The sequence below is a fragment of the Neophocaena asiaeorientalis genome, unplaced genomic scaffold (genome assembly GCF_003031525.2).
Source record: "Neophocaena asiaeorientalis asiaeorientalis breed wild unplaced genomic scaffold, Neophocaena_asiaeorientalis_V1.1 scaffold148, whole genome shotgun sequence".
NCBI lineage: Eukaryota > Metazoa > Chordata > Mammalia > Artiodactyla > Phocoenidae > Neophocaena > Neophocaena asiaeorientalis.
The window spans coordinates 6,146,849-6,169,674 of record NW_020174050.1 but is presented as its reverse complement, the minus strand read 5'-3'; the positions used below and the strand labels follow the sequence as shown (position 1 = coordinate 6,169,674).

The following is a 22,826-nucleotide window of genomic DNA, read 5'->3' as shown; positions in this document are numbered from 1 at the left end:
CACTTCTAAGCACAAACAAAAGCACAACTAATAACAATAATAGTGCTTCGTGTTTGCCAGGTACTGTTTTAAGTGTTTTACGTGACCCTGTAAAGTAGATGTTCTTATCCCGCCTTCACAAACAAGAAAATTAAAGATCAGAGAGGTTGTGCGACTTGTCCGAGGTCACAGAGCTGACCTGGTAACAGTAAATGGTTGGCAGAGGGACTTCAGGGCATCAACCATTCAACACTTAAGAACATTTACCTCCTGCTGAGTCACTGCTAATCTCAAAGTGAAGGTATCCCTCCCTTGATAAACTATCTCACTATTCTTTTGCATCTGTATGGGAATCCACACGTTTATATGTATGCATTAGGAGGTCCTTAACATGAAAAAAAATCAGTCATGCCCCTAGATATCTAGGAATAAGCCAGTGCAGAGAAATGTGGGTGACAAACTCTAAATGCCCAAAGAACCCCTACCGCCTTATTCCTACAGTTTCAGCTCTATCACCTGCACCCCCAGAATATTAGACCCTTTGTCACCACTGCCCTAAGAATTTTCACAGCAACAATCTCCTCGTTAATGCCAAAGAATCAGCTTCTCACTTTGACATCACCACAGCCTTTTGAATGGAAGGAAGGTAGGCAAATTAAAGCCAAGAGAAGGAGGATTAGAATAAACCAAGTTTCAGTGACTAAGAAGTGGTAGATCTTATACAGAAGATACCTCCTGGACAGTTAGCTGCACTTTCTCTTACAAAAAGCAGAGAATGAGATTTTATTATCATGGTTTGCTGTGGAATTCCCTCGGCAAGAAAAGAAGGCTGGTGTACTTTGGGGCATGTGTGTAGGGGGGTGTCAAGTAACCTTAATTTTTCATGGAAAGTTCCAGTCATGCTTTAGTGGCTTTTTTAACCGAATTATACATGATCAGCTAGATTAATGCATTCCTATCTAATAGGAATTTATTTCAAACACCTGAATCACTGGAATTCACATGACAACTGTTTTCTCTGCTTTAGGTTACCTTATTTCTTTATAATTCTGTAAAAATATTATGACCATTGATGTTTAATAGAGTATGTGAAAATTGGACATGCGTTGAAATCATTGAGCATTTCTTGACCTCAGAACTCTTGAGTTTAATGAAATTTCAGTGAGGAAGTAAAAATAAAGGTATATCTGATGTCATACTCACTATTCAGTAAGTTTATGGAAGGAAACAATGAACGTTTACAACGTTAAGTAAACAGGGGACAAATGTCATGATCACAGATCTTGAACAGAAATACAGAGGTAAGTATGAATCTATCTTATCCAGCATGGAGTAAACCCAAGGACAGGGGCAGAGTCAACTGGAGAGTGGGAGGTATGGGTGGCAGATAACTACCTGTGTAGAGGCTGGTACAGGAAAATCAAGTTTCCGATTCTTACTGGCAATAATTATGTATTTCATTGACAGAAACAAAACCTTTCTTCACAAACAGAGCCCAAAAAGGGCAGGGAGGAAAAGCATTTAAAGAGAAAATATCCCATTACGTGAGAGAACTTCTTGACTGAGAATTGAGATCCCATCTGGGCTGGTGTTTTATAAGCAGGACTGGAGAGGCAAGTAAGAAGAAGGTGAGCAGCAAAGTGGGTTAGAGAAACGGGAAAGGCGTTTTAGCTGTACATTTTTGTGGCTATCATACACTTGAACCCTATTATTCTGGTCTTTGTAGATTTGCCCTTCCAAACCTAGAGACTACCCAGGGGCTAGTACGCTAGGGACGGATGACCAAATCCAGCCCACCACCAATTTCCATAAACTTTGATTGGAATGCAGCCACATCCATTCATGTACGTTTTATCTACGGGTGTTTTTGTGCTATAATGGCAGAGTTGAGAAGCTGTTCCAACTATATGGCACACAAAGCTGAAAATGTTCACTATCTGGCTCTTTACAGAAGAAGTTTGCCAACCCCATGTCTAATATGGTACCCTCAGTCATCACAGGAGTTCAATGCCAAAATAATGTATGATTAATGTCATTACAATTTCGGGTAGGACCACCATTAAGGATATATAGTTGACCCTTGAACAATGCAGAGGTTAGGGGAGCTGACCTCCACACAGCTGAAAATCCGAATATAATTTATAGTCAGCCCTAGGTATCCACGGTTCCTCCACGTCTGTGGTTCCGCATCCGTGGATTCAACCAACCATGGATCGTGTACTATTTACTATTGAAAAAAATCCATATATAAGTGGATCCACATATTTCGAACCACGTTGCTCGAGGGTCAACTGATTGAATTATGGTTTTCCATATTCCTTAAATAAAAGTACTTATGACAAAGTTTATAGTATGTTATGGCTCAGAGCTCTTGACAAAATATCTTCTCCTGTATCACCTCTGAAGGTATAAAAATGAGATGAAAATTCTACCACCATAAAGTAGAACAGCCAACCTCCTACCATTGCCGAGGAAGTCCCACTGACCATAAGACTTTCTGTGGCCTTTCTTTGCTTTGTAAACCAAAACAGAAATAGGAACCATCATTTATTCCCAACTCCCTGCCTTCCAATATCAAACACAACACGGGTTTGTTCCCTCAGTGTGCGGCCACTGCAGTTTGAAGCCATTAGAGTGCCATCCTAGCCTTTCAACTCCCTCGATGTCTTTCTACCTAATCAGAGCCCATAATGTAAAAAAAAAAAAGGAAAACAAAACAAAAAGAGTGGGAAGTATGTGTGTTGGATGAAAAGTGGGGAAGAAGACACCCAAATGTAAAGCACAGAGTCACCGAGAAACATGGCGAGAACCCTTGCAAATTGGGGATTACAGTTTTACATTTCATGAATTCAAAATGTAAGAGGGTTGGGCAGTGGAGAGAGAAAAGTATCTGATCTCAGTACAACAGAGCTACACTAAATGAAAACCTGCCAGACCCTTGGTCGAGGAAACACGCACCTTTCTTAGCACCTGGCTATGGATCCAAGAAAGGGAATTAGCCAAGGGCAGGCTGCTTACCCTTGCAGCTTTCAAGCACTGGGTATGGACAGATTTCTCTTGACCAAGGCTGAGTAAACAGAAAGAAAAGAACTTGGGGGAAAAACTCTAAAGAGCAATAGAAAGTAATAACATTCTGAAGATGCACAGAAAGAACAGATTTCTGAAAACTAAGTACTGCAGGATCTAAAATAAAAGATTTAAAAGCCATTTTGCAACTTCAGTAAGATAGAAGAAAATGCAGTCTTTATTAAATAGAAGGAAGAAGCGATAAAGAAAGAAAAAGCATTGGGGTTAAAAAAAGATGAACCAGTGATAGGAGAAATAAGGACGAATTAAAAGAAAATTAAAGGAAAATCATCAAATTAAAATCTATACTGGAGGCAGTAAACCCAAACTCAAGAAGCTCTCTCCATAACGCAGAGGAAAGACACAAAAGTGAAAATGATGAGAGAGAAAGTGACCAAGGCAGGGGAGCAATCTTAGAATCATAGGTGTTTCTGAAGAAATGAGGATAATTGGAACAGACATGACTAATCAAGGCCGTAACTAAAGAAAACATTTCACACCTGGAATATAGACTGAAAGGGCTTCACAGTATTCTAGGCAAACTATGTGAAAAGACACCTCACTTGGAAATATCCTGGGAAAATGTTTTAAATATAAAGATGAAGAAACATCCTGCAAGAATTCAACAGAGTAAACTAGCTGAATATAACAGAATAGAAAGCAGAAAAACCTCAGATTCCTCCATGGCACTAAATTCCAGAATTTAATGGAACAGAGTTTATAGGGTTGATATGGGAAAAGATTATAATCTCCTTAAATTGTAGACCCCTACAAATTGTCTTTCATGAATGTAGGCACAATAGAAAATAATTCTCAAACACTTGGTGGCTCAGAAGACATACCAATCTTTATCTTTTTTAAAAAACTCTGAAGATGAAGTTCAATTCACTTAGATTAACCAATATTGGGAATGGGAAAATTGTAGTATTAAAAAAATTGATGGGAGAAAATATTTGCAAATGAAACAACAGACAAAGGATTAATCTCCAAAATATACAAACAGCTCATGGAGCTCAATATAAAAAAAACAAACAATCCAGTCAAAAAATGGGCAGAAGGCCTAAACAGACATTTCACCAAGGAAGACATACAGATGGCCAAGAGGCACATGAAAAGATGCTCAACATCACTAATTATTAGAGAAATGCAAATCAAAAATACAATGAGGTATCACCTCACGCCGGCCAGAACGGCCATTATCATGAAAGCTAGAAACAATAAATGCTGGAAAGGGTGTGGTGAAAAGGGAACCCTCCTACACTGTTGGTGGGAATGTAAATTGATACAACCGCTATGGAAAACAGTATGGAGGCTCCTTAAAAAACTAAAAATAGAACTACCATATGACCCAGCAATCCCACTACTGGGCATATACCCTGAGAAAACCATAATTCAAAAAGAGTCATGTACCACAATGTTCATTGCAGCACTATTTACAATAGCCAAGACATGGAAGCAACCTAAGTGTCCATCAACAGATGAATGGATAAAGAAGATGTGGCACATGTATCCAATGGAATTTTCCCCAGCCATAAAAAGAAATGAAATTGAGTTATTTGTAGTGAGGTGGATGGACCTAGAGTCTGTCATACAGAGTGAAGTAAGTCAGAAAGAGAAAAACAAATACCATATGCTAACACATATATATGGAATCTAAAAAAAAAATGGTACTGATGAACCTAGTTGCAGGGCAGGAATAAAGAGGCAGACATAGAGAATGGACTTGATGACATGGGGGGGGAAGGCGAAGCTGGGGCAAAGTGAGAGTAGCATCGACGTATATACACTACCGAATGTAAAATAGTTGGCTGGTGGGAAGCTGCAGCATCGCACAGGGAGATGGGCTCGGTGCTTTGCGATGACCTAGAGGGGTGGGATAGGGAGGATAGGAGGGAGGCTCAAAAGGGAGGGGATATGGGGACATGTGTGTGCATATGGCCGATTCGCTTTGTTGTGAAGCGAAACTAACAAGGTACTGTGAAGCAATTATACTTCAATAAAGATGTACTAAAAAAAATTGGTGATAGTAATATCAGGAAGAACTCTCATCAGACTGAACATTTTAATGAGCCTACAAAAATGTGGATGGGCTAGGGCTCTGTTCACAAGGCATCTGGACAGAAGCTGAAGGCAAGCAATTTCAGCATGCATTTACATCACACACTAAGGGAGCAACCCCTCATTTGAACACAGGAATTTCTCCTTTTGTCAGAGATGATCACTAACTCCTAACATCTGATTATAACTATGCAAACAAATATATCCACATTTGCCTACCAAAAAATTGGAATGAATTCCAAAAGAAATCCTATCGTGATCCTTTGGAATGGTGGAAATATGGAAGATCATTTCCTTCTCTGCTTTTCCGCTTTTTGCAAACTTTCCTTAAGGAATACAGATTCCCTTTACAATTTAAAAAACACTTTATGGGCTTCCCTGGTGGCGCAGTGGTTGAGAGTCCGCCTGCCGATGCAGAGGGTGCGGGTTTGTGCCCCAGTCCAGGAAGATCCCACATGCCGCGGAGCGGCTGGGCCTGTGAGCCATGGCCGCTGAGCCTGCACGTCCGGAGCCTGTGCTCCGCAATGGGAGAGGCCACAACAGTGAGAGGCCCGCGTACCACAAAAAAAAAAACAAAAAAAAAAACAACTTTATATTAAAAATCAAATTTTTCTAAAGCTCAACACCTGGAAATGCATTTCTTCTGATGAACTTGTGTTTTTTTAAATGAATGAGTTTTTAAAAATGAATGAGTTAATACATATAAAAGGCTTGCAATCATGCTCAATGATGTGAGCAACTATTGTTTTGTGATTATTATTATACATAAATGATATGTAACTCATCATTTTGGGAGGCGATACAGTGTAATGGTTAAAAATATGTCAGGTGTGGTCTGTTGAGGTTGTCATGTATCACTGCCTAGGTTAGAAGCAATGACAGTTCATAACTGTGGTACCTTGAGCAAATTATTTAAACTCTGTATCTCAGTTTTATCTACTATAACGTGGGATGATAATAATAGTTCCTACTTCACAGGGTTGTTACGCAAATTAAAAGCTCTTAAAATTAATGATTAGCACATAATATATGCCCCCAGATGGTGGCGGTGAGAATGTTTCCAACAAAGGTGCTAATTCTACAGCACCTCTTTATATCATCAGAACACCCAATGGTTAATAGTGATATTAAATCAAGAAAAATGGTTTAAATAGTCTAACAGTTGGGTATTTTTTTTTTTGCGGTACGCGGGCCCCTCACTGTTGTGGCCTCTCCCAGCCGCTCCACGGCATGTGGAATCTTCCCAGACCGGGGCACGAACCCGCGTCCCCTGCATCGGCAGGCGGACTCTCAACCACTGCGCCACCAGGGAAGCCCAGTTGGGTATTTTTTAATGTCAAGGCAAAACTATAGACTTGATGCAAGAGTGATTAAGATCAATCTATTTCCAAGACTTCAGAATGCTTGCATAGCAATTAGCTCTAAAGTATGGCAACAAATTTCATCTTTTTAAGTTAAACAATGCAAACTATAAGTGAGTACTGTTAGAAGCCAGAATTTATCTTTAACGTTTTTTTAGAATGGGAACCAGTACTTTCAATTATTCCAAGCTAACCTCTGATATGCAGTCAGGGTTAAGTTTTTAAAGACTTAAAGCAGAAGATTCACAATGGAGTGTTTCCTCTATCCATCCTCCCACCTCCCTTATTGTAATGGTGGCAAACTGCTTAATTAACCTTCTTACACAAGGGGACTAAAGCCTGGAATGTGTGAATCAAAATGCCCCAACACTACAATATCTTCTGAATGTAAGATATTATGCAACTCTACCAAGAAACTCATTTGTAATCTGAAAGCTAGGACAAGACTTTGTGATGAATTGAGAGGTGCGACATGTGTGCAGTAGTTGCTGTAGTGTGGGTAATACAATCTAGTCTTTAAATTGATACATTTTCCCTTTATTTGGCATTTAGCATTTCTTGCCTAATTGCCTTTTGTCTGCCTTTAAAAATATTGCCCAATTATCACAGTATGCCATGTTATTGATTTTGTTTTATTTGACACAAAGTACTGCTCTGTATCAACTGAATGTTGGCTTCCAGCTTTTTCTTAGATCAAAAAATGAGCTATTTTTCAACTGGAGGCAAACTCCTTTCATGGTTATCTGTCAACCGCTAAGAAACATCCATAGGAGCTACTGGAAGAAGAAAAAACTATAAAATACCATGTACACCAAATTTATTTGCAATTGATTTTCTATTGTAAATCTGTGTGAAGAGCCTAATGTTGTGAAAATCAGACCAGCTTTAAATGAAGAACAAGGTCCCCCTATTTTAAACCTCCCTGGAGAAAATCCTTTCATAATTTGAATCATTATCTAATAAAAATTAAATAAGGCACATCTGGATAATCAGGTTCAAAGACACGCATATGTCTTTAAAAAGCAGGCTATACCTATGCATTGAAAAACAATAACAACGCTGATCATCTTACTGAATTTTCCAGATGTTCCGCTTCACATTTTTGGAACATCTGCAACTAGAGTTTGGCGGGCTTCTTTATGTGTACCCTGAAGGCTCAGTTTCATTATGTAACAATTAGCCTAAATGGCTGGTAATTAGACCTATCTGTAGCATCTAAGGGTAAAAGAAATCTCTCAGGGGTGGTCTCTAAAAGTATAAGGAAAATAAAACCGCCTTTGCTTCTTGTTCTCAGTACTTCCGAGGTCTGCCTGACAAAATCTCAGAAGAGACTCCAAGTTCCTGAACAGTGAAGTTAACAGCCTGTGAAGGATCCGTTCTGAGGCTGTCTTCCTTACCTGGTTACAAAACAGAGGATGACACTGAGCTGCGAAGCACTGGGCGACCCCATTTCTACACACACACTTGGCGCACTGACTCAATGGCCAGTCCTCCCCATCCTGAAACACACGGCCTTCGTAGGAACAGGGTTCTGGAAGGTCAGAGCAATAAGAATTACTGGGGGGATTGCACTTGCTGATCCCAGGGCTGACTGCATGCGTGTGCGGCCAGTGCAGTCACACAGGGCCCTGTGCTCAGGGGCGCAGTGCAAACAGCGGGGGCCCGTGCTCGGGGTATTGCTCTGCAGTCACTGTATGGAATTCTTAACTTTCTCTCTGAGTTTCATAAGTGAAGTCTGGTGCGACAGGTAGCATGTGCGACAGGTAGCATGTGCTAGGGGTTTGGGGTCTCACTCATGCGTGGCCCTGCCTCCCCGCTGCCTCCTTGCCTTCTGGGTTCTCAGCAGCCTGACCCCAAATCCATGCCCAGTGAAAGCTGCCACCCTCCAACCATAGCAGGGACCTGGGTGTGGGTGCCTGGGGAGTGCATGTACCCTAAGCACCAAGTAGCGGGGGGACCCGGGGCACCTGTGGGGGGGGGTCTTACCCACCCAGCAAATATCCCCGTGCCTTAGGGAGTGTGACATGAATAATAAATTTAAAACAGGACAGGTTGCAAAAACCACGGAAGAAAATAAAAGCTTTTTCCCCTGCTTTTTGAACAAAGGGCCCTGCATTTTTATTATGCACCCAGTAAATTGTGGAGTTGGTGCTGGCTGATCCTCTAATCTCTCCAGGCAAAATGCTCCCAATAGATCTTTCTCATGGACAGCCAACAAGAAAGCACCCTAAAATGTAAGAAAGGAGCCCACAAACCCAGACAGCCCACTCTCTACCCTATCCCTAAACTGTTGTTGGAGTATTTTTACTTGTAGGGTTATTTGGCCCAAAGTAGCTGCCTGTCCTTTTCTGGTGGATGACATCTGAAATGCATGAGGAATGCATTCTACTTTCATCCTTTCCTAACCATACTTTTTAATCCCCAGAAGGGTTCTCCAGGGTAAACAGTCACCAGGAATGGAATAACTGGGGATCAGAAAGAAACCAGAGGTCTTTTTAAAGGGAAAAGGCAAGGATAGAGTGTAGCTTCCAGGTGCTATTTAAAGAGAGTAATTTTAGCTATTATACTCCAGGAGAGAATATAATACAGAAATGACAATAATTCATATTTACTGTGAAGTAAACACTACTTAATTATAAAAATGGAAAGGGACATATATCCCTAAAATGTAATAAAAGGGTACGTGGTCCAAGCATGGATTCTAAGGAGAGGGCCTGGAAGCATGCCCCTGGCTTGCTGAGCCATGCCTTGGTTTGCAGGCAGGCATAATCTCCACAGCGAAGAGGCCATAAAGACAAATGAAATACCTGCTTCCTACTTGGTGTGTTTTGGAGAAAGAAGTTATGTCAACTGAAAGACCAGCCAGCAGAATGAGTGGTAGTGTTACTACATGATGGAGAAGTGAGTTGTTCGTTCTTCTCTCCACCGAGAGGCAGGAGGAACTATTAATACCTTGGCCTTATGCAACCACAGCAAAGGGTCTTGTCCTTCCTCCCTTTCCTTCTTAGGAGCTATGAACACAGAGGGATTGCATCTGGCCAAGGCAAAATAATAAATCAGAGAGTCTCAGAATCTCAAGTTTGGAATGGAGCTCAGTCTCTGCAACATTGCTTCTGCCACGTGCAAGGCTACATCTCGGTTCCAATAAGGAATGGGGTTAGGGATCTTTGTACCACACTGAGCAAGAAAGAGAAGAGTTGGGATGTCACCAGGTAAACCTCAAAGGCAAAGAGGGTCTCTCTCTACAAGCTCATACTCACTCCCGGGGCCCACACAGACTGGGCAGCAGCTTCCTTCAGGGATGAATTCCAGCTCCTGGTGTCCACACGTCAGTGGTGGGCACGGTCGGGAGGTGCATCGGACTTCCCCATGAGTGCAAGAGCACACACTGCATGGGGAGGAGGCCCACTCTGTCCCATGCTGTGCGTTAGGGGAAAAAAAAAAGACAAGAAAATTATTGTCAGAATATAGGCTTTCATCTGACCAAACAGAAACAAGCCTTCTCTTAAACAAATGAAGGATGGAGCTCAGGAGAGATGGAAGAAGGCTCTAGGCTTGCAAGGCTGAGACCAGGGTTTGCAATATTCCAAGTCAGAGACCAACTTTATTTATTTATTTATATTTATTTTTTTAACATCTTTATTGGGGTATAATTGCTTTACAATGGTGTGTTAGTTTCTGCTTTATAACAAAGTGAATCAGTTATACATATACATATGTTCCCATATCTCTTCCCTCTTGAGTCTCCCTCCCTCCCACCCTTCCTATCCCACCCCTCCAGGCGGTCACAAAGCACCGAGCTGATCTCCCTGTGCCATGCGGCTGCTTCCCACTAGCTATCTACCTTACGTTTGTTAGTGTATATATGTCCATGCCTCTCTGTCGCTTTGTCACAGCTCACCCTTCCCCCTCCCCATAACCTCAAGTCTGTTCTCCAGTAGGTCTGTGCAGAGACCAGTTTTAAAACTGAGTTGTATTTTCCTTTTTTATCCCTAAAATTTTACATTTGAAAATTTCAGAGAAGCACAAAAATAAAATAAAAATGACCCCAATCCCATCATTTAAAAAATTCTATGCAGACCAAAGTAAAATATACACACATACACGTATATCTACTGAATTCTTTATAATAGTTATATTATTTTCAATATAGCTCCCACTCTGTATTCTGCTTTTTTTTTTTTTTTTTTTGGCCTTTACTTTTTACCCTGATGAGTTCCCATATTTGTGTTCTCTCTCTCTCTCTCTCCCTTTCCCCACCCCTCTTTCTCTCTCTCCCGTTCCAGTGATCTTATGGTCCCAGGGAACCTGTCATAGCCAGCAGGAGGCACCTGGTCCAAATTGTAGAGCAAACTCATTCCTGGCGAGGGTGTCCATCTACACACACAGAATGTCCCTAGCCCACTTTAGGCTGGGATACGACATTCCCAAAGCTGGCACTGTATCAGTGATCTAACAGATCTATGTTTTGAGTTATATGATTTACTAAGCACCAAAAGTATCTAAATGGGCCACTCTCAGATGTGATGCAGAGTGAAGGCAGGGGTAAACCCTGAATGTAAAAAGCTACAAGTATGTTGATTGCTTGGGGAAGTAGCTGTCAAAATACGTTATGTTCTCAATGGCAGAGTGGAATGGTGGTGGCCTTTTAAAAAATGTATGAAAAAAATAATGAGCTTAGGGCTTCCCTGGTGGCGCAGTGGTTGAGAGTCCGCCTGCCAATGCAGGGGATATGGGTTTGTGCCCCGGTCCAGGAGGATCCCACGTGCCGCGGAGCAGCTGGGTCCGTGAGCCATGGCCGCTGAGCCTGCGCGTCTGGAGCCTGTGCTCCGCAACGGGAGAGGCCACAGCAGTGAGAGGCCCGTGTACCACAAAAAAAAAAAAAAGAGCTTAATCCATAAAGTTTTCCTCTTATAACATTTTCTTAAATATCATATTCCTTTGCCTCTATTAAATGTAGCATATGATGATACCTGATTCAGCACAAATCATATACAGACTTCTATTAAAAACGTCACACACACCCAGCGCTCAGTCATCTAAATATAATCTGGGGATTTCAACTGCTTCTCCTCAAGCCAGCATCCAGAATAATTATTCACCTCTCTGAAACACAAAAGGACTCTGTCTTACTTAACAAGTCACTGCCCCTTTCTTCTGCAAATTGCTCCCAGGTTGCAAGCATGCCAAGGCTGACGTTTTGGAATTACTAATAACCTGTGCTATTATTGTAACAATAATAGTAATAGGTAGTCACGGTCATCCAGTTATTTGGGAACCAAGTCCTCACCTTACCATCCTGAAAATTACTTTCTTTAGGTGGACTTACTGGGAGTACAAGAGGGCAGAAATGCAAGGAATGCACTGAGTTGGATGAACCACGGATTTCCTTGGAGGCATGCATGTTCTCAGATCCAAGCTCGGCCCTCCCTGACTTGGGGACTATGAGTGTGATGTAATCTTTCTAGATTTCAGCTTCCTGGTCTAGAAAACTTAAATGGTAGGACGATATCTTGTGCACTTGGTTATTGTAAAGGTTAAACGAGGCAGTTGTGAAAGAGCCAGCAAGGGGAGTGGCAGGTAGGAGGTGCTCAATCCTCTCCCTTCTCTCCACTGCATGAGTCCATGGTCTTCCTACTCCTTTTCACACCTATGTGCTGACTGTGATCACGGCAACAGACTTGGATACCAAGGCCAAGTCCTCTCCTATCAATTTTTACTTCTTCTATAATTAAATATAAAATTTCAAATTTAGTGTAGCATATACATGGGCAAGTCCACAACTTGCTAATAAACTATTGGCTAATAAACGATAGCAGGCAATGGACCTTTATGCTTTGAAGGTCTAAGCATAAAAGCAAAGGAAGAAATTGTAAGAGAAAAATTAATAGGTTCTGATGAGTTAAAATTTTAAAAGTCTGTCAAATATACATTATAAAAACAATTTAAAAGGCAAATGACGAACTGATTTTTAAAAACTGCAAATTATATTAATTAGAATTATACTCTACTATATAAAATCATTTACAAGCAATAAGAAAAGACTGGAGGCAAGATAAAGATGGTAGAGTAGGAAGATTCTGAGCTCACCTCCTCCCATGGATGCACCAAAATTACAACTACATATAGAACAACTCTCTCTAAGAACAACCTGCAGACTAGCAGAACAGCTCTTCTACAATTAAGGATATAAAGAAAATAACCTCATTGAGATGTGTAGGAGGTGACCCATACCCCTGGCAGGAAACTCAAAAGCCGAATGAATATCACAAACTTAGAGGACCTCCCTAATAAGTAAGGAGTTCCAGCCCCACATTGGGCACCACAGCCCTAAGACCTGTACCAGGAAGATGAGACCCCATAACTGGATTTGAAAACCCGTGGGACTTACACTGGGAGAAGCCAGAGAGCTATAGGAAACCAAAACTCCCCTCTTAAAGGGCTTATGCACAAACTCACTCTCTCTGCGTCCCAGCACAGAGGCAGTGGTTTGAAAAGAACCTGGCCCTCTAGCTGGCTTGCAAAGGTGGCCCCAGCACACCTTCCAGCCTGTGCCCACTCCACCTCTAGCCATGCCACCAAGGTAGCAACCCCAATCCAGCTCACGAAAGCCTTGGCCAGTGTCCACTTCAGTTCCAGGCATCTTGCCAGGGAGGCCCCAGCCCTGACTGACATACCCTAAAACCCACCCCTGCCATCCTGCTCCAGCCACAACTGCCAAGGCCACCTGGCACACAAAATCTACATAGGAAGAATTCTACACAAGGCCACACCTTTAAGACCAGGAGAGATAACTGTTTCACCTAATTCACAGAAGCAAACCCAGGAAAAACAACTCCAATGAAATAAAGATAAGTAATTTACCTAATAAAGAATTCAAAGCAATGGTTATAAAGATGCTTATAGAAATCAGGAGAAGAATGGTAGAACACAGGGAAAACTTCAACAAAGAGATAGAAAATATAAAAAAAGAAACAATCAGAACTGAAGAATACAATAATTAAAAGGAAAAATATGCTGGAGGGAATCAAGAGCAGATTAGATATTACAGAAGAATATATAAGCAACATGGAAGAGACTAATGGAAATCACCCAATCAATACAGCACAAAGAAAAAAAAAGAATTTTTAAAAATGAGGATCGTTTAAGGAACCTCTGAGACAACATCAAGCATACAAACATTTGCATTATCAGGATCTCAGAAGGAGGAGTGAGAAAGAAAGGGGCAGAAAACTTATTTGAAGAAATAATGGCTGTAAACTTCCCTAACATGGGGAAGGAAACAGTCCCAAAGAAGATGAACCCAAAGAGATCCTCACCAAGACACATCATGATTAATAAGGCAAAAGACAGAGAGAGAATTTCAAAGGCAGCAAGAGGAATACTATGCATAATATTCAAGGGAAATCCCATAAGGCTATCAACTGATTTTTCAGCAGAAACTTTGCAGGCCATAAGGGAGTAGAATGATATATTTAAAGTGCTGAAAGGAAAAAAAACTTATAACCAAGAATACTCTACCCAGTAAGGATATCATTCGGAACTGAAGGCAAGATAAAGAGCTTCCCAGACAAGCAAAAACTAAGATTTCATCACCACTAAACTGACCTTACAAGAAGTGTTAAAGGGTCTTCTTTAAGCAGAGAAGAAAAGGTCATAAATATGAAAATATATGAACAAATAAAAGGTCAGAAATATGAAAATATATGAACAAAAAAAAATCTCACTGTAAAGGAAAATATATAGTAAAGGTAATGGATCAACTATTGAAAAAGCAAGTAAAATTTGAAAAGCAAAAACTGTAAAATCAACTAAAACTATAATTAGTAGTTAAGGAATATACAAAGTAAAAAGATGTAAAACATGACATTAAAAACATAAAACAGGTGGAAGGGACTAAAAATGTAGTGCTTTTAGAATGTGTTCAAACTTAAGTAACTATCAACTTAAAACAAACAGATATATATATATATATATATATATATATATATATATACACACACACACATATACATATATATATCAATCAATATATATGAACCTTAATGTAACCACAAACCAAAAATCTACAATAGATACACAAAAAATAAAAAGAAAATCATCAAATTACAAGAGAAGAGACTAAAAGAAGAAGAAAGGAACAAAGAAGTACCCAAAATAACCAGAAAACAATTAACTAAACAGCAACAAGTACATACTTACCAATAATCACTTTAAATGTAAATGGAATAAATGCTTCAATCAAAAGATATAGAGTGAATAGATTAAAAAAAAAAGAGCCATTTATATGCTGCATTCAAGAGACTCACTTCAGATCTAAAAACACACATAACCTGAAAGGGAAAGAATAGAAAAAGATATTCCATGCAAATGGAAATGAGAAGAAAGCTGGAGTAACACTACTCTGATCAGACAAAACAGACTTTAAAACAAAGACTATAATAAAAAATACATGTGGTCATTACATAATAATAAAGAAAACAATCCAATTTACAATTGCATCAAAAAGAATAAAATACCTAGGAATAAATTTAACTAAGGAAGTGAATGTCCTGTACTCTAAAAACTAAAAGACATCAATGAAAAAAATTGAAAGAGAAATGGAAAGGTATGCTGTGCTCATGCTATGGAAGAATTAATATTGTTAGAATGTTCATATTACCCAAAGTAATCTACAGATTCAACTCAATCTCTATCAAAATACTCATGGTATTTCTCACAGAACTGTAACAAATAGTTCTAAAATTTGTGGAACCACAAAAGACTCCAAATAGCTGAAGCCAAATTGAGTAAGAAGAACAAAGTTGGCAGTATCACACACCCTGATTTCAAACTATACTACAAAGCTATAGTAATCAAAACAGTATGGGGCTGGCATAAAAACAGACACATAGGTCAGTGGAACAGAAAAGAGAGCCCAGAAATAAGGTCACCACTTATGGTCAATTAATCTACAACAAAGAAGGCAAGAATATACAATAGAGAAAGGATGACCTCTTCAATAAGTGATGCTGGAAAAACTGGACAGCTACATGTAAAAGAATGAAACTATACCATTTTCTTATACCATATACAAAAATAAACTCAAAATGGATTAGAGACTTAAATATAAGACCTGAAATCATAAAACTCCTAGAAGAAAACATAGGTTGTATGCTCTTTGACATGGGTCTTAGCAATATTTTTTTGTTCTGTCTCCTCAGGCAAGGGAAACAAAAGCAAAAATAAACAAATGGGGCTACATCAAACTAAAAAGCTTTTGCACAGTGAAGGAAACCTCCACAAAATGAAAAGGCAGCCCACTGAATGGTACAAAATATTTGCAAATGATACATCTGTAAGGGGTTAATATCCAAAATATAAAAAGAACACATACAACTCAATTAAAAAAAAAGTCCAATTAAAAAATGGGCAGAGGCCGTGAATATTCATTTTTCCAAAGATGACATAAAGATGGCCAACAGGACCACGAAAAGATGTTCAACATCACTAGTCACCACTAGTTATCAGGGAAATACAAATCAAAACCACAGTGAGATATCACCTCATACCTGTCAGAATGGCTATTATCAAAAAGACAAGAAATAACAAGTGTTGGCAAGGATGTAAAGAAAAGGGAACCCACATGTAATGTTGGTGGGAATGTAAATCGATACAGTCACTTGGAAAACAGTATGCAGATTTAATTTTTGAGGAAAAATTAAAAATAGAACTACCATATGATCTAGTAATTCCACTTCTGGGTATTTATCTGAAGAAAACAAAAACACTAATTCAAAAAGATATATGCACCCCAATGTTCACTGGAACATTATTTGTAATAGCCAAGATATGGAAGCAACCTAGTGTCCATCAAGAGATGAATGGATAAAGAAGATGTCACACACACACACACACACACACACACACACACACACACACACAAAGGAATATTACTCAGCCATAAAAAATGAAATTTTGCCATTTGCAAAAACATGGATGGACCTAGAGGATATTATGCTTAGTGAAATAAGTCTGACAGAGAAAGACAAATATTGTATGACTTCACTTATATATGGAATCTAAAAAACAAAAGAATAAACAAAACCAAACGAAAACAGGCTCAGGTACAGAGAACAAGCAGGTGGTTATCAGAGCGGAGGGGATATGTGGGGGTGAAATAGGTGAACGGGACTAAGAGGTACAAACTTCCACTTATAAAATAAATAACTCATGGGGACGCAATGTACAGCATGGAGACTATAGTCAGTAATATTATAATAACTTTGTATGATAACAGATGGTAGCTAGACTCATAGTGGTGATCATTTCATGATGTATAAAAATATTGAATCACTATGCTGTGTACCTGAAACTAATATTATATTGTAAGTCAACTATAACTCAATTTAAAGAAAAAGAAAAAAAAATCCCAATGGAAAAAAAATAGCAACAAGCTTATGGAATATTCAACTTTATTAACTGCAAAGAAATATTATTTAAAATAAAATTTGATAATATCTTTTAATATCAGATATGGAAAGTGTTTAAAATTCATAGTAGCTATTGTTAGTGAAACTGCAATGGAGTGGAATTCTACACAGAGCCTTCTCTCATGATAGCACCTGGAACAACTCAGCCAGGTGGGGCCTACCCTAGGTAATCAGACCCGAAAAGAAGCTATACTATCCATACCCGAAAAGAAGCTATACTATCCATGATAGTCCCACTGGGTTTATCATTAGACACAGACAACTTAAAATTGAATTTTAATGACCACAGATGTCACAGCTTCAATACTCAAAATCTTTAGATGCTTTGACATACTAATTTCACGTTTAAAAAGTTATCTGGAGAAAATGATCAGTGACACACCAAAAAGTTTCAATACAAGGAATTCCATCTCATTGTTCTTCATAGTGAAATTGGAAATGTTTTCGTGAATATTGGAAGCTACCCAAGTGCCTAATAATAGGAAATCATGTTCTCCAAGAGTATGCTGGGGAACTATTTACAAAATAATGTTTTATAAAAAAGCAAGATATAAACTGTATACATAGTATAATTACAATCATGTAAAAACATATTTCTCTATCTATCTATCTATCTATCTATCTATCTATCTATCCATCCACCCATATTCACTGCCAGCCGCTCCCCACAACAAAAAAAAAAACCCAAGGAAGCAATAGTGATTTTCATAGCTTGGAGATTACTAGTGGATTTTTTTCTGCTTGAATACTTTTCTATTTTCCAAATTTTCACCAATAAACAAATATTCACTTTAGTCATCAGAGAGCAAAGTACTGTTTAAAATATCTAATGAATCATTTGCATATCTTAAATAAAGTAAAATTTGAAAGCTGCTTATAAAACAACTTGAAGTGAATGTCTTTATTCTATTAAAAGTTAGGAGATTGCTTCTAAACATCTAGACATTTCATTAAAACAAGAGCTTGTTTTTGTCACTACTGAGAAACACTAACTGTCATTTCTTAAACACTTGCAATTATACCAACTCTCAGATGAGGCCACAAAAATTAATTATAATAACTTGTCAATCACCAAAGTTTTCTCAACTGTAAAATGAGAGGGCTGTATTAACTAATCTCTTCGGTACCTTCAAGCTCTCTAATGATGTGAATCTATTATCTGACTCAAGAGACATAAAATTAAGCAAGGGATTCTCCCTTCACAATAAGCTTGAGAATTATGGGAATAACAAAGAACATTCGTCAGGGAGACTCCACTCTAGATGTCAAAGCCACAGAAGCCCAGACAGTGATCCAAAGTGCACAGAATGATGGAAAGGAAGTATTCTCACCTCTCTCTTAGAGAAAAGTCACATGAGTCCCCTTCATTTTCATCTCCTACTCTTATCCCTAAATCAGTGACACCTCTCTCAGCAGAGGGAGACCAGAGATCAAGGGGTTTGGTACATGCTGATAGATAGACAGATAGATAGATGACAGGTAGATATTTTTAAATTTCACAGTGTTTTCTATACTCATTTACAAAAGCTGTATTTTTTATGAGCACTGTAACAAGCAAAGAAAGCTCTGTAAAATCAAGAAATAATACGTACACGAAACAACGCTCCCACAAGACCTGTGCTGTAGCTGTGCCACCTTAATACCATTAATACCTTCTGAAAACCTGTGATTTTGACACTGGCCAAAAGCACATTCTGCAGACCATATCTTATATATATTCTTCTGCATAGCCAAATAACGAGTCGGCTTGGCTGCTGACATAAGTCCAAAGGAAAGATAAGCTCATAAAGTATTTGCCTGGCTTAATGACAGAACAAAAAAATAATTTTTCTTCCTATAATTTGTTCCTGTTATGATGTTATAGATCCAGAATACTAAAAACCTGGGGATGTTCCATGCATGTTGTAATTACATCCTCTACTTTGAAGAGAACAAGGCAGAATTCAGTATTCAGTTCTTGTCTCACACGCATAAATTAATTCTCCTTTCAGCCTCACAGACAGGCAAAGCAAGCAGACCTCTCCCTCCACACTCCTGTATTCGATCGGATGTGGGCACTAGGGCATTACCACCTGCCGCTTTCTTTTTCAGTGAATCTCCAAGCATCATCTTCTAAGACATGACATTATCTGGTGCTCAGATTAAGTTAGTAAAGAGGAAAAGAAAGGGGTTAAAGGTCCTTTCTCCTCCCTTTCACAGGCTAATTTGTGGGGGAAAGAACAGGGAAAACGCATTCCAACACTCTTTAGGAAAACGTATTTCAGGCTTGTCTCCCTAACTGGTTGGCAAGGCTGGGCAGAGATCCAAAAGCTAATTTGAAAGGATAGCTTTGAGAGGTCATGGATGAAATAGTCACCCAAATGCTGGCTGTAATAAGCCCACGCGAAACTTAAATAACCTGGTCAGCCAAAAGGCTCAGGTGTTTTCCTCACTCCAGAGAAGATGTGGGGACTTGACTTGCTGGAACGTCAGCTGTACAAGGTGCTGCCCACAATGCCAGCAAAAGAGGTCCCCCTCATGAGGCGAGGCTGTTTCATTAAAGGTGGCCTCTCCATGCCGTCCTGAGCTCAACCCACCTTTGACTTTCCTTCTCTTCGACTCTATTCTCTGGGGACAGCATCACTTTAACAGATGCCCCTCCCACCACACTTGCTCTATCCTAAAGCCTCTTCTAAATCTCTCTTTTAGGGGAAAGTTTCCACTTCACCATTCCAAAGCTCTTAAAGCACCAGACTATTTCATAACTACCGGGACAGAGTCTCCATAACTCGTCCTATGGGATGCAAGCCAGAGGCTAAGGAGAGAGGATTACCGCTGCTCGGCGGGAGAGGAAGGCTCGGCGGGAGAGGAAGGTGCTCTGGAAACTGCTTCCCAAGCAAGCCAAGGGCGCAAGATAGAAAAGGCTCCAAGATTCAGGAAGAAACCTAGTGATGCAAGGGACACGGGGAGATTCAGACCCAACCCAGACAAGCATTTAACCCACTCAAGGAAATGAATAATATTAAGAAAAATTTGGCAAGACTAAAAAGGTGAAGAAAGAGAGGAAAGAAGAACAGGAAGACAAGAAACATGATCGTTTTCACTTTATTAAGACTAAAATTCGAGGATTCTGTCTCAACTTTAAAAAAAAATCATTCTTCTGTTTCTATTTGAAGAAGTAGACCACTAGAGAGTTTTTTCCCTTCAAACTACAATTCCTGCCGATGCAGGGGACGCGGGTTCGTGCCCCGGTCCGGGAGGATCCCACATGCCGCAGAGCGGCTGGGCCCGTGAGCCATGGCCGCTGAGCCTGCGCGTCCAGAGCCTGTGCTCCGCAACAGGAGAGGCCACAGCAGTGAGAGGTCCGCGTACCGCAAAAAAAAAGAAAAAAAAAAGTAAAAAAACACCCCTACAATTCCTGAAATTCAGCCATTTTCTCAGTTACATCAAGTACCAGAAATATAACTATACACTCTCAGGGGAGTACATTCTGAAAGTTGCATATGGGAAAACAAGGCATGGGCATGATCTTACCCAGTTTAGAGCTTCCCATGGACTATGTCAGAGCCGAAGGGGTGAATTGCAAGGGAGGCAGGGAGAAGAAGGATTTTCTAAACTCTTCCAGAAAAAGTAGGAGACCAAGCGGATTTCTAATTAACCCATCAGCAGATCTGTGGTCCCTGAACTGCCCGCCACACAGGTTAGTTGGTCTAAGACCAACATGCCCTCGGGACAAGGACATGGATAAGCTGGAAAAGGGATTTACTCATTGTTTGAGTCGTGATGTTTATTGAGCACCTACTCTGGGAAAAGTTCACCAGGTTAGGTGGGAGGCAAGGAGGCTCACTATGAAGGTAGACAAAATATCTCAGAAATCTTAATTAATCTTAATCCAACATAAGAAGATTGCACGTGTTCATGAACATAACACAAGCAAGCAAATGACAAGCGTCATTAGAGCGGCCACGCAAAGAGTCATTGAACTCTGACGTCTCGTGTCCCTGGAACCACCTCTTATTTGAGATGTCTGTTGTTCCCCCAGATCCTGGCCTCATTTTGGATCCTAGGGCTCCTCCACTTGAAAGATTCAGTTTGAGGGTTTTGACCGTGAACCACACACCTGTTCCAACCATTATGAACCGGCACTGATTCCGTCACCAATCTGCCCTTCAGCACTTTACAAGGGATCCTCTTGTGTGGCGTGTGAAGTTTCCACCACCCTACATAACGCGGACTGAATCAAGCAGCACGAGGTGATACATGGTATGCAGGCACAGATCCTGCTTGGGTATCGCTCAGCAATACATTGTGCAGGAGTGAAAGAGTGACTTCCTCGGGTAATGTGGAGACAGCGGCTTAAGTGAGGTGATCCTGTCCCACGGGGAAAGTGCATTGTACTCACGGAGTTTTAGGTACACACACTGAATAGCAGCCTGGAGTAGGTACATCAAATCCGGCTAACCTATGCTCTCTCCTGAATGGGTAGAGACACTAACTTGGGGAAAGTTCTGTATCGGGTGGAAGATGAAGATTAAAGCAAAGAGCCTCTTTCTAACACATTCAACTTCACCTGCTGCCTCGGGGGAGCATGTAGGCATGAGTGGAGATGAATTGTAGCCATCCCATTTTCATACTTTGTACTATAAACCTTGCAAATAGTCCTTTTAAATCAGTATTTAATATCTCTAAATTAATCCTACAGGACCTGGCATGAGAAAGTATAAAAAAAGAACTTCAGGGTTGATTTCTAGTACTGTGGTTCTAAGTGGGGGGGAGGTGAGCATTTTCATTTTGCCCCCTAGGGGAAATGTGGCCATGACTACAGACATTTCTGGTTGTCGGGACTTCAGAGGATACTAACTGGTGGGTAGAGGCTAGAGATGCTGCTGATCATTCTATAATGCAGAGGATGGTCCCCACGACAAAGCCTAAAGTATTAATAGTGCTGAAGTTTAGAAACTCCACCCTGAACGAGGAAAAAAAGACCAGGGCTCTAGGCCAGGTTACACCACTTATCGGTACTATATGGGGCAAGTAACTTACAGTCTTTGCAATTCTACTTTTCCATCTTTAACACAGGAGTAATAACATCTGCTCTACTCACCTACTCAGGGTTGTTTATAAAATCAAGTGAAAAAATGTATGTGGTACACAAAGGCAAGGTGGCCCTTTCATTATTCAGCATTACAACTTCTTCATCATCAACATTCTCTGACTACTCTTTATACAGACACGAATTCAACTGACAAATATTTACGTGGGACAGTAAATAGGGCAGTTTTAATCTTATTCAAGAAACCTAAATGCCCACGGAAAGTCAAATAAGCTTGAGGTCCTCCACCGTCCAAACAAAGGGGAAAAAAAAATCCTCTCTTGTCAGCTTTACCTTGTCAATGATCTACAGACACTGAATCAACCACGGGTCAGAAAATACTTACCGTGTGAATTTTCTTTTCATGATGGCAAGATCCAGGAGTCCTCAGCACACACTCGGGGCAGCACTGGTTGGCGGGTATTTGAAGCACTTCCCCCTGAGCATTTAAAAACAGCTCAGTGTAAAGTAGCAGCAACGAGCAGTCACATCAGATTCACTAACTCTCATGCGTTTCCGTGGGTGACAACAATAAACAGGATAAACAGAACACACTAACGAAAAGGATTCTCTCTGTCAAGATGAGCTTCTCTCAAAGATAAAATGAACCCCCTTGTGACAGTAATTTCCTTGAAAACTGTCTACATCTTTTCACATGTAATGAAGTGAAGAATTTTATTCACTAGAAATGCTCCATCTGAGTGTCACACCAGAAAAGCAGTAGGGGTGAGATAAGAGCTCTATTTCCCTAAAACAGAGAAGAGAGGACTTGGGCGGGCAGGGCCACAGAGCTGGCAGGTCTTCTAACAGCCTATAGAC

General features: G+C 40.1%; 1 protein-coding gene across 1 annotated transcript in view; it reads right to left on the bottom strand.

The window, feature by feature from the left end:
* The window catches only part of FRAS1 (Fraser extracellular matrix complex subunit 1), a 441,423-nt gene that overhangs the window by 258,824 nt on the left and 159,773 nt on the right, over positions 1-22,826 (bottom strand). The window contains exons 4-6 of the mRNA XM_024754112.1: positions 22,354-22,446; positions 9,725-9,884; positions 7,862-7,995 (exon numbers count right to left, since the gene is read on the bottom strand). Coding sequence (XP_024609880.1) covers positions 7,862-7,995; positions 9,725-9,884; positions 22,354-22,446 — 387 coding nt within the window. The remainder of the gene's footprint in view (positions 1-7,861; positions 7,996-9,724; positions 9,885-22,353; positions 22,447-22,826) is intronic.